The sequence below is a fragment of the Toxorhynchites rutilus genome, unplaced genomic scaffold, assembly GCF_029784135.1.
Source record: "Toxorhynchites rutilus septentrionalis strain SRP unplaced genomic scaffold, ASM2978413v1 HiC_scaffold_36, whole genome shotgun sequence".
Classification (NCBI taxonomy): domain Eukaryota; kingdom Metazoa; phylum Arthropoda; class Insecta; order Diptera; family Culicidae; genus Toxorhynchites; species Toxorhynchites rutilus.
The window spans coordinates 42,639-55,481 of record NW_026599938.1 but is presented as its reverse complement, the minus strand read 5'-3'; the positions used below and the strand labels follow the sequence as shown (position 1 = coordinate 55,481).

The following is a 12,843-nucleotide window of genomic DNA, read 5'->3' as shown; positions in this document are numbered from 1 at the left end:
CATTGATTCCAAGTGCCCCAGCAAACTTGCAATGACAGCTTCACCAATGTAGAGCCCTCCGCCAAATCTATCAGCAGCTAACATCCCTCCAAATCCAATATTCGCACATACTTTGTCGAACCTAGCATACTACCCATACCTCTCGCCAATGCCATCAGCCGGTAGCATTCCAGCTTCGATAACTTCGAATGGGGCGATCCCGGACCAGCGCCAACACCTGTCAATCAAGGATCATCTAGTCAATCCACGATACCAAACAGTGCAAGCTCTCCAATGCCATCATCACCTGCGATTGGAGTGGGCGCGGAAACTTCACCATCAGCAGCTGCTTCATCAAATGTACCCTCGGGCACTGCCACTGCCATTACCGCTGTTGGAACACTTAAAGCACAACCTGCGACAGTTGCGGAGGCGGGCGCTGCCCGGCTAGAAGGTTTCCTAATATTGTGGTCGAGGAGCAAGAAAAACGTGACTGGTTGGACATTTTCTTTACCTTGTGTCGGGTGTGAATCCTGATGACCGTGGTACAGCGCGGACTCGATTATATACAGTTTTTGATTTCTGTTCACTGTATATAATCGAGTCAATTTTTTTTTATTTGTTTTTTTACATGTATTTTTCGATTTTTGAAAATAAAAGAGGAATTTGATTTTTGATTCATCCCCTTTAAGTCAGAAAACACCTTTCTCACACGAAAAAAAATAATTTTTCCAGATTGTCTTAGGAGGTGATAGACGATTATATTTGATGAAAAAACTACTCCTACGCATATTTTCGAATTTCAACAATGACAGAGTTATAGAACAGAGAAGAGATAGTTTTTTTTTTGTTTCGGACTCTGTTGCTTCAAACTGGCTCTACATTAAAAAGTACGCTAAGGAAGACAATTTTGATGATTTCATTTGCAAGATGAGAAAAATTAGTACAGGATTAGTAGCGGAACAACTCAATTAGTGGATGTTAATAACATTTTGGAAGTAAAAAACTTCAAAGTTAATAATTTTTAATGTGTTATTATTAATTTTATCCTAAAATTTTTTGCATCAATTAAATTGAAGTTCTTTAACCGCTCTACAATTCGTTCTTTGACGCCCAACTTCTATCTTTCATTATTTGGCTGCAATATCGATCTAAACAATTCCTGGTGAAAATTCAAGCAATATCTTAAAAAATCCCGATTTTTACCCCACTGCACATGTAATAGCCACTTAAACTTCACCTTAACGCTGAAAGGCTCTCCTTTCCTTCTTGAAATAAGCTAGAAAATTTTTGTTTTTCCAAGCTGTATATAATCGAGTCCAAAATTGTATATAATCGAATCACATATAATCGAGTCCGACCTGTATATCTATACTCGTCTCCGGCAAGATGCTTAACGGTAGTTTTCGTAGGAGTGTTGCTCTATCTATATCAACTCGGCTGTTTCCGCAACAATAACACCGATCGGTTGGAAAAAGCTCGCAGAATTGTCGTTCAGCAGATCAACAATGCTTACGGAGTGAGACCAAATATCATTCCTCGGGCACGAATGGTTCCTCCCAGGCCGGTTGCTGCGGATGTGGCAGTTAATTATCTTTAAGCGGCGCAAAACCCGGTTCCAGCACCTCCAGCTGAGTAACCTCCTGTGGCCGCTTACCTCTTTAAAAATCAATGAGAAAAATTATAAATTGAAATCTATATAATTTTACAAGGTTTTACCTTTAATTCGAATGTAGACGAATGCACAATAAATAATTTGCTGCAGAAACTATTACTTTTAAAACCATTTGCCGTTTTGACGTGGGACTACGTATAACCGGAATATATGGAGGGTAAAATGAAAACCTAAACACAGAACATGCAGGAAAAAATGAAAGATTTCGAATGCTTATAGCTCGAACATTTCTTACTGGATAGGAGAGATGTTTGCATCACTTGATAGGGAATATTTCTACGCATCTATCGCAACTAACAAAATGTTGTTTTTCATTAGATAAACAACTGAATAACTGTAAAATATTAGGCGTTATCTAAACGCCCTAACTGCATCGTTCTGATTGGCCCGATTTACGGTTTCCCTAACACAGACTTTAAAACCAAGCATGAAGTGTAGATATTGAAAAGAATTGGTCCCAAGATGGATCCTTGAGGAACACCTGCATTCACAATGAATTTCTCTGATGAAATATTGTTTATAGAAACATTGAACGCTCTATCAGAAAGATAATTTTTTATAATTTTTATCAAGTATGTAGGAAAACCAAAGTTCTGAAGCTTGTAAATGAGACCATTATGCCAAACATTATCAAATGCTTTTTCAACATCAAGAAGTGCCATGGCAGATGATTTTGAAACTGACTTGTTTCGTCTGATTATATTGTATACTCTACGAAGCTGGTGAATTGTAGAGTGAACTTTTCGGAATCCAAACTGCTCATCCAAAAATATATTGTGCTCATCTGCAAAAGCAAGAATGCGCGTTAATATAATTTTTTCGAATACTTTCGAAAATGCTGGGAGAAGGCTAATTGGTCGATAGCTCTTTGAAGAAGAAGGATCTTTTCCGGGTTTTAGTATCGGGATCACTTTTGCCAACTTCCAACTCGAGGGGAAGTAGCCAAGTGATAGACATCTGTTGAAGACAGAAGTCATAATTTCATATAAGTTGTTACTAAGATGTTTCAACTCAATGTTAAATATACTGTCGAAGCCGGGGGCCTTCATATTCTTCAACGAGCGTATAACCGAGATAACCTCTGCAGTCGAGATGATTTCACTCTCTTGAGGTACAGAATGGATATTGTCAATAGCCCTTACAGTATCATTCGCCGAAGCTTCAAATGGACTTGTAATGTTCTGGCCAAGATTGTGTGAACTAGCGAAATGGTTGCCAATTGCATTAGCCTTTTCGGCAGGTGTTATCAATCGTTCTGAATTGTCAGGTTGAAGAAGAGGAGGAATAGGATTAGACTTGGTCTTGAGAATTTTAGCGAGCCTCCAAAAAGGCTTGGAGTTATTCGGAAGTTTACTAATATCTTTTGCGAATTTTTTGTTACGGAGATCAATCATTCTGGCCTGGATAACCTTGGTTAACTGATTATACTGTCGTTTCCTCTCTCGAATACCAGTACGTTGGTACTGCCTTCGATAGAGGTTCCGAAGCCTAATCAAATGTTTAGTAATGGAATCAATTTGAACAGTCACTCACCTGAATCGTTTCTGGGATGTGGTTTTGGCGAGCCTGAATAACTGCAGTTTGAATAGAGCAGACCTGTTGCTTCGATATCTTCGGGAGATTCAAGAGGCTGATTGAGATCAATGTTGTTGTCAATAAGCTGCTGGAATTCCACCCAATTCGCACGATGATGGTCCCGTCTACATTGTGGCCTCCTGACTACGACATTCACTCCCAATTCAACCATCACTGGGAAGTGATCCGAACTCAACTCGTTAAGGGCAATAGGATCACCGATGTGGCGATCCATGTTGGTAATGAAGAAATCAATTATGGAATGTACTCCAGAACGAGAAATGCGAGTGGGGGTCGCTGGACTAAGAATCCTGTAGCGCCCACACTGTAGATCATCATTTAGAGTCACTCCATATTGATTTCTCCTTTGGTTTCCCCAGGACTGATGTCGAGCATTAATGTCCCCGCCGATGACGTATTTCGACTGCCTTCGTGTTAGCTTGATGATATCGTTTTTAAGAAGCAACGCTGAGCCATCTCTGATTGACGTCTGTTTGGGATAGTAGACCGCAATCACGATAATAGACCCAATCGATGTTGTGATTTCTGCCCCAATAGCTTCGATGATGTTGAGTTTCAGACACGGCAAAAGTCGATATCTGATGTTATTTCTGATGGCTAAGGCAACACCTCCTCCACCAGAACCAGCACGATCCATTCTCAATAGACGATAATTCGGGACTCGAATATTAATATTCGGTTTAAGATGCGTCTCAGTAACGATAGCTACGTTGATGCTGTTTGTCACCAGGAAGTCAGTGAACTCGATAAGCTTACTCTTAAGAGAGCAGGCATTCCAATTAATTAGCCTTAGAGATGACCGATCCATGGTTATAATAAAAATGTAGCATAACTTGTACTTGTTCCTGTTGGTTGCGACAACTTCTAGTCTGTCGATCTAGTTCAAGAACAGGGTTGCAAGTTCTTGCATGCTATAAAGCTCCTCAGTAGAAGAGGAATGAGGTGAAGGTTTTGGTGTAGGTGATAAACCAATAGCTGCAACCTTACTATAGCTCGGTTGCTCCTTTTTTGGCTTTTCGCTAGAAGAGGCCGTTTGGGGGCGACCTGTAGGAAGTGGAAGAGGAGGAAGAACAGGAATCGTGCGAGAAACCATTGGAGGGAACTCTTTGTCAGTAAATTCTGGAACCTTCTTCCTATTCTGTGTTTTATCAGTAGCTTGCTTCCAGATACGTTTAAAATCCGCACGTTTTGTGCAGCTACGGCTGGTGGCTTGGTGACTTTCGCCACAGTTAACGCATTTGCGAGGTTCTTTTTCTGGAAGGCTGCAAGTGCTTGTTAGGTGGTCAGCAGCACACTTGCCACAACGAGTTTTCATGTGACAGTTTCTTGTTCCGTGTCCGAAACCAAGGCAATTTGAACATTGCGTTACATCCCGATGTTGAGGTTTGTATCGGTCCCATTGTACCGAGATGTTGAAGATCTCACTGATTTCTCTTATGCGAGTTATGTTGGCTGATCCTTTCTTGAAGTGGATCAGGTACAAAACATTGGAATACCCATTGTCTGGCGTTTTATGCCTAGTCATCCGATATACAGCTAACAGCTGAATATTGTATGATTGTTCCAGATCTTTTTTAATATCCTCCAACTCAATAGCAGGAAGACCTCGCAACACCACCTTAAATGGTTTTTCAGACGGCGTATCGTGAGTGTAAAACTCATGATTTTTTGATTTCAGGTATGATCCAATTATTTTATATTGCTCCAGGTTGGGACTAGTGATTTTAATCCCGATGCTGCATATTTTAAAAACTGGCTGCAATTTCAGCGCCAGCAGTTCAGACCTCAAAGTTCCTATATCTCTCGATGTTGTAAAATAAGGTGGTACTTTCACCTTTTTCTCTACATTTACTTTCTCGGTAGTTGGTTCCTCCTCGGTATGGCCATCCAATAAAGCATAGCGGTTTCTTTCTAATATTGGCTCCTTGCCGGTGTCCGATCGATGTCGTTTGTTGGTGCCATGTGGTATGCCTGGGTCGGTTGACCGGGTTTTCCCCATTGTTGTAGTCCTCAAGGGCAGACAGGTAGTTGATGAATCGCAGGTAGACAATCTGAAAAGAGAAATAAATAGCTTTTTAAAAATCAGGTAATGAATGGAGCTCCAAACACGTCCGTCTCTGTCGACGGTCGGAGTGGAATGATAAAAGTTTGCCTCAGCGAGATCCACTGTTTATACTCTAGGCAAGTGTTCCCCTTCAATCTTCTTCTTTTCCTCTGTTCGCGGAGACTTTAAATCCTACGATTTCCCCTTCAATGCTCGTTATTGACAGCTCTGTTCTGGAAAGCACGCAAATGGACAGAACAAATGTAAGGAAAAATGAAAACGCTTAAAGTTTTCATGAATTTTAACCATTTACAAACCAGGAGATTCCAATGTATAGCATATTAAACAAATCTTAGGGAATTTCCGATTCGTTTAGTATGTAAATCGCCAAAATCTGTTCGCGGCAAAAATAGTTATTAACATTAACTTTATTTCATAAAAACGTGACCTGTTTTCTGATTTGGCACCCTTAATGAAAGACGTAGTTCTACGTCAAAACGGCATGTAACGCTTTAGATAATTAATTTTTAAATGCTGATAAAAAATATCAGCCAAATCGGTCGAGTAGATCCTGATATATTGATACCACCAATTGAAAAACATGGTTTTGAGAAAAACGCGTTTGAAAATTCGTACAGCAATACTCTGTAACTCCTTCTATTCTCCTTCCTCCTTCTATAAGACCAGGTGATGACCTTGCAGCTTTATGTCATTGTAAACAAACAATGCTTCAATTTATATTCTACTGTGTAGATATTGGTGACTAGTGATCCCCGATACAGAAATCAATTATTAATCGAACGAATACGGTGCAACTATCGCAATAAACGAAGCCTGAGACGAGACATGACAATAGGGGGCCGATTCCGGACCACCACTTCTGTCAAACTCGGACCACTTGCAACTCGCCTTCTGATTGGCTAATGAGTAAAATAATTAACAAAGATAAATATGTTGCCAAATATATTCAAAATTGAATAATTGTTGCATTCACATTTCAATTTAGCGATAATTTCTATAATGGATTTGTTTTGTATATTTTCGTTTCTATTACGTCCGGTGTTCCCGAAGAGAAGGAAACATTGCATCGGAATTTCCACCCTACATCTTTTCGGGATTATTTTGCCATCTAGCATAGCATAATAGCAGCGACCTAACAAAGAAGAGCATTCAATTATTTTCCAACCGTAAAGCAGTTAGCAATATAATTATAATCTAATAACAAATAACAACCAACGCAGCAGAAAAGTATTTAAAATCATATTGGAACTTGAATAAACCATACATACCTACAGAAAAAAAACCTGAATAAACGCTATGTTATTATTTGGGAATGTATGATTTTATCAATATTTCAGTACTGTTAGTATTTGAACGATATCAAAGTTAAATTATAAGGCCTTATTTCCGTATACACTCCACGGTAAAAACGAATTGAAGTTTATCCGCGATGACAGAGATACGGTATCGATATCTGGAAACGAAATAAGCTTTTAACAAGTCTTACTACTCGGCCCGAAGGCACTTTTAAATTGTTAAAACCTGAATGAAAATTTTTACTTGGCGTTATTTATTTACTTGAAGAACGTCTTTCTTACCCTAACTTGACCTGTTTTCTATACACTTTGCGATATTCTCACTAAAACTACTCATTATAATATAAAATTATCTTCAGATACAATTTTTGTACGAGATTATTTTACCAAATGAAGAAAGCAAAGTTTTCCATTCACAATCAACACTAATATGATACGGAGAAGTTAATTTTCATTCATAATTTCTATTTGAAGAGTGTTCATTCTACCTGAAAACCCATCATTTTCTCTAACTCGTAAAACGAAATTTCATGGCGTGTCGTCCATTCCGTTTTCATCTTGAAGTGTAAACGGTAAGGCCCGTAATCTCTTGATAAATAAAATGAACTTTGAATTTAATTCATATATGTCAACATATCATACACCTACTATCAAATCTACGTTTTCTAGTTTTCTTTATCTCTTCACATTTTATTTTTGACGTAGGACTACGTCTAACCGGAAGATATAGGGGGTGAAATGGAAATCTAGGCACTGAACAAGTAGGAAAAAATGCAAGATTTGGAACGCTTATAACTCGAGCATTTCTCAATAGATCGCAAAGGCTTTTGCATCAATTGATAGGAAATATATCTACGCAACTATCATAACGAATAACATTTCATTTTTCTTGAGATAAATAATTGAATAATTGTGAAATATCAAGCATTGTCAAAATGCACTATGTGCCCATTTTTGATTGGTCCATTTTGTGCTCCTCAAATCGTACCGACCAAAACGGGCAACCAAAGCAGCAGCGAAATAGAATGAAGCACGATTGGAAAGGAAAAAGAAAAAAATGAACGAAACATTGGTCGCAGTCTCACACATGCGTAATTCTCGAGCCAGCCAGTCAGCTTAAAAATCCCCGCTCCGCTGCCGTAACGATCATTCTTTGTGTGGACACCGACTGGACAACATCGTTGCTGGACGAGCTGGACGGCGAGGGATCGAGTGCCTTTCTCAAGGCAAGAGGGCGGAGGTGGTAGCGCTGGAGTAGAATAGAGTAGAGTTTTCGAAGGGCCTTTCTCAAGGCTAGAGACGAATGAACTGCAAAAGTTTAAAGTCTCTATAATACAATACCTTCCTTCCTTCCGTAACGATCATTCTCATTCAAGCCGTACACCACATCGTCGCATCAGAACACATCAACAAACGAACCCAAGCAGCCATGTCTGGACATGGTAAAGGAGGAAAATGAAGGGAAAGGCAAAATCCCGCTCGAACCGTGTTGATCTGGAGTTCCCCGCAAGGGTAGCTAGGCCGAGCACGTTAGTACCAGTGCACCAGTCTACATAACCGGCGTTATATAGTTTCTGCCGCCGAAGTGATCGAGTTAGCTGGCAAAGCTGCTCGCGACGATAAGAAAACCCGCATTCGGAACAGAACACATTCGGTTCGGTGGACATCAAGACAACAGGCAGTTGCAGCGAGTGGCGAGTGGCAAAAGCAATCGCAAAACGGCATCAGGTAGCAGAAAAAAAAAGTTTGTTCTTTATACAAACTGCTTTGGTGGCAAATCCAGAACAAGGCGACTTCAAGGGCGTTCGAAATGGTTTTTTTCAAAACCACGAGTACTAAGTTTTCTAAATTGGAAACATTCCATAAAACAGGGCGCTTTTCAGGGCCATTAAACCTTCCAAAAAAGAGTTTAGGAAATACAGTTCAATGCTTTCTAAAACATTATCCAAAATAATAATAAAACACAAATTGATTTTTTCATCATTTGTTTGCCACGATCTGATGAGTATGTGAATTTGGCAGTTGTTCTGAGCTTATTGATAGTTGGGGACTTTCCTGATTATTCAATTTTCACCAATTCTTAAATTGTTTCCAGATTGAAAGTACAGTAATTTACAATTAGTTCGACATTTAGCTAATTGGACGGACATGTGATGCGACTTATTTAGTTGGACATTTTTGTAAACATAGTGATCCAAATTATGACCCCACATTGAAAGTCGACACTGTACCACTGTCATCGCAAATGTTCAATTACAGGTTAAAATCGCCTCCAATGCGACACTGAGTGGCGCTTCGGCACGTCGCATTGAATGTAATTTACTGTACAACATGTCACAAAGCTGGATGGGAAGAAATTTTCCAACTGTGAAAGCTGTGGCGAGTGGCAACAAATCGCTAAACAGGAAGGTTTTGTCGAACAAGATGGGGATATCGAGTGATAGCAAAACAATAAACTCTTTAGATTAAAGATAATTTTGTGATCCTGAAAAGGACCCTTTTTAGTCTGCATGTGAATCCAACGAGCGAACAAATCGTAATGAATGTATTTTTTGCCATCGCTCCCTTTTAACGCTCATTCGTTCGTCACGTTGGACTCGACCCTCTGGCTGAGTCTGCCGATTTGTCTCTATCCTGTGAGTGTGTACCGCTAGAGTATAAGAGTATAAAACACGCGGACCCTAAAAAAATATCTTATTTTCTTTCAAACCGTAAACCCGTGTGGTTGTACGGCATCGGCATCGTGGACGTAACAAAGGAGGACAAGTTAAGGGAAAGGCAAAATCTCACTCGAACCGTGCAGGTCTCCAGTTCCCTGTTGGTCGCATTCACTGATTGCTCCGCAAGGGTAACTAGGCCGAACGGATTGGTGCCGGAGCACCAGTATACCTAACAGCGATTATAGAGTTTCGGCCGTCGGAGTGCTCGAGTTGACTTGCAAAGCTGCTCACGACAATCAGAAAACCCGCATCAAGAACAGAGCAGCTTCGGTTCGGCGCTCATCAAGGCAACAATTAGTTTCAGTGAGTGGCAAAGTGTTTCTCCGGCACGTCGCATTAAATATAATTTACTGAACAACATGTCACAAGCTGGATGGGAAGAAATTTTCCAACTGTGAAAGCTGTGGCGAGTGGCAAACGCAATAGCTAAACAGGAAGGTTTAACCGAACAAGATGGGAATATCGAGTGATAACAAAAACACAAAAACACCAAGGGTTCTTTTCAGAACCATCAACATATTCATAAAGAGTAAACAGTAAACTAATCCATTTTTCAAGTAGATAGGTAGGTATTCACGTAGGAGAAAAAAATAAAACAATATATTTAAAATATATATTTAACAAAAGCTGTCCCCTTTGTATAGTCCTACGTCACTCCGGTTATGTCCCCGACATTACCCACCCGTCTTTTTGGATACCAAAATAACAGGAAAATACTTATTGTTTAAAATATGTGATATTCGGTCGGAAGATTAATACAAAAAAAATTATGCAACTCAGAAAATACATGATACGAAGAACACATGTTTTTCATGGGAAAATAATCTTCCGAAATTTTATAACATTTGGCAACCTTCACATCTCGCTTCCCTGTTATCTAGCACTTGGTCGAAGAAAATGCAGAAAGAAGAGTAAGAAGCCAGTTGTCACGTCTTGTCTTAGGTGATTACATCGTGTTGGCTCAACCGATCCCGCTTCCGTTGCTACCTTCAAAATTTTTGTGTGCAGTCAGCCGATTGCAAAATTCCAGCCGTAAATTGCACTCAACCGAGGGCTGTGTGTTTTTGAAGTTATCCTTTGGCTTGTGTAGAGAAAAAGACTATACCTAAAAGTGTGTTTTTGTTTCCCGAGAATTCGCTTGAAGAAAAAATTGTGTCCGATCGGAAGTTCCCGTGTGTCCTTAGATTGACGACGCAGTTTGTGTGAGCATAACTCTGCAACGTGTCCGAAAAAGTTGTAGAAGTAAAACAAAACGTGTATGATTCTGTACGAAACCGACGGTGTGTAAACTAAATGTATGAGTACAAACAAACTGAAGTGTTTTGTCCAATCAATTTGCATTGTAATAGGTTATTGATAACAACTGTGATTAAATTATCTTAACTTTTTTTAATTAAATGAAGTAATTTTCCGGCTATGACTTTCATTAAATACTTTTTTACCCTCATGTATATTTTCAGGTGATTGCATCCAGAAATCTTTAGACGATATCGCACAAAATTCAGCCATTCGAAATGACGTTCCTTCACAACAAACAGGCTCAAAACAAAAGAATTCTGATACTGGAAATACGTTGTCTAGCAATGAAAGCATGTCTGTTGTCGATGAATTGAAAGGTATGTACAATAGAACAATCAATTTTTTTATTCTTCTAATTTGTTGATTCGTATGTTGTAATTTAAAAACCAAAGATTGTTTAAAGCACTGGTTGGAAAACTTATGAAGCGATCGCCGTTGACGTATTCTATGACCAAAACCGCGTTCTCTCTCGACCTCTCCGTCATTGGTTCCGATCTAAAATTGATTGGATAACAACTCGACAAATATTTGGATTTTTGAAATATTTTGAGCGTATCAGTGGTGCAATGAGTTTGTTCTCTATGATCGGAAAAATTACCGACTGGACCATTTTTGGATCCAAATGCTATTGGATTACATCACGGGAACACCAAGCCAAACTGATGCTATTGGATTACATCACGGGAACACCAAGCCAAACTGATGCTATTGGATTACATCACGGGAACACCAAGCCGAATGCGTAAATGGGTGCGAATATTACTTCGCTCGGACGCATTCATACGCAAACAATTTTTCATGACTGTTCCATGCGAAAGCAGAACAGAAACCGATGCGAGTGAAAGTACTCACGCCTTGCGTATGTCTGCTTTTCGCGTTGACGGTGGAATGGTGTCATCTGGATACGACATTAGTTTGTATGAGACCAGCTATTCTCTATCAGTCGCCCTTAAAGCAGTTTTAAATTGCTAAAATTTGTATGAAATTTTTTTCTTGGTGTTATTTACCTATTAGACGTACGTCGTTATGACCCTAATTTAAACGATTTTCAGATTTTTCAGATATTCTCACCAGAACATAACATTATAATATAAAATTATCTAGAGACACAATTTTTGCATGATATTTTTTCACTACTTGCAAGCAAAAGTGATTTTCATTTACATAGAGTACTAATTTTTGACGTAGGACTACGTCTTTCATTTCTATACCGGGGTGTAAAATCAAAGTTTCGAAAACGAAAGCGTTACGCCGGACACCGAGATTTTGAGCGTTAATAGCTCTTAAACAACTGAACGAAATGGTATGATAAACACTTCATTCGAAAGATAAAATGTCTACGCGTTATATACTTGTTACTTTTTCATCTAAAAACTTGTTTCAATAGCCTTAAAATTGGTTTCAAAACAGGCTATTGAAATCACCAATCGGTATATAAGCGAGCGCCGCTCGTAAACCCACTCAGTTATAATTGAACAGCGATTGGAGCATGTTGTCGCTGTTGTTGTGAAGCTCTTCGTTTATCATGAAAGCGCGGATGAACGGTGTCACCAAGAGCCTGTTTGTGCACCTTAGGCCAGAAGGGAATCCACCAGAAGGAGAGTGATGCCACGGTTCCGCTTGAAACATCGGAGCAGCCGCCACACATACATACACGCGCGGAACCCTCGTTCCGCGTTCCGCGTACCAGTTCCCCTGGGAATTGAAAAATACATTCATGCGAAAGAGTTTATTTTAATGTTTTCTATTCATACAACACTGCAACCAAATACATTTGGTTTTGTGATTTTTCAATCAATCGCAATTGACAGGAAAGTTTGTGAATATTATTTTTCCCCATCAGTAGATAATTTTCGTATCCAATATTGGATGCATAACATGAAAAACGGAAAATGTTACACATCGCGAAAATCATGTCATTTTCGAGCGATTATTTGCATCCTACTCATATATTGCTGCGACCAAATACATTTCGTTTTGGATTTTTCAATCAATTGCGATCAACGTAAGACCACGTCTTTCGGCAATTTATTAGAGGTGCAATGAATCTTTAGGAATTCCCGCTCTACGCGCACTGGCAAACGATGTTTACTCAACAGTTTCTCAAACGAGAAATGGGTGTTGTGAGAAAGGATTAGCGAACGCAAAAACGACAAACGGGAGAAAGAGATGTTTGAAGGTTGAAGGAAATTAGCAGAAAACATCTTCATTTTA

The 12,843-nt window shown here is 39.4% G+C and overlaps 1 protein-coding gene across 1 annotated transcript in view; it reads left to right on the top strand.

Annotated features, from left to right (window-relative positions):
• Positions 1–12,843, top strand: part of LOC129782031 (uncharacterized) — a 71,898-nt gene that overhangs the window by 19,843 nt on the left and 39,212 nt on the right. The window contains exon 4 of the mRNA XM_055789515.1: positions 10,791–10,946. Coding sequence (XP_055645490.1) covers positions 10,791–10,946 — 156 coding nt within the window. The remainder of the gene's footprint in view (positions 1–10,790; positions 10,947–12,843) is intronic.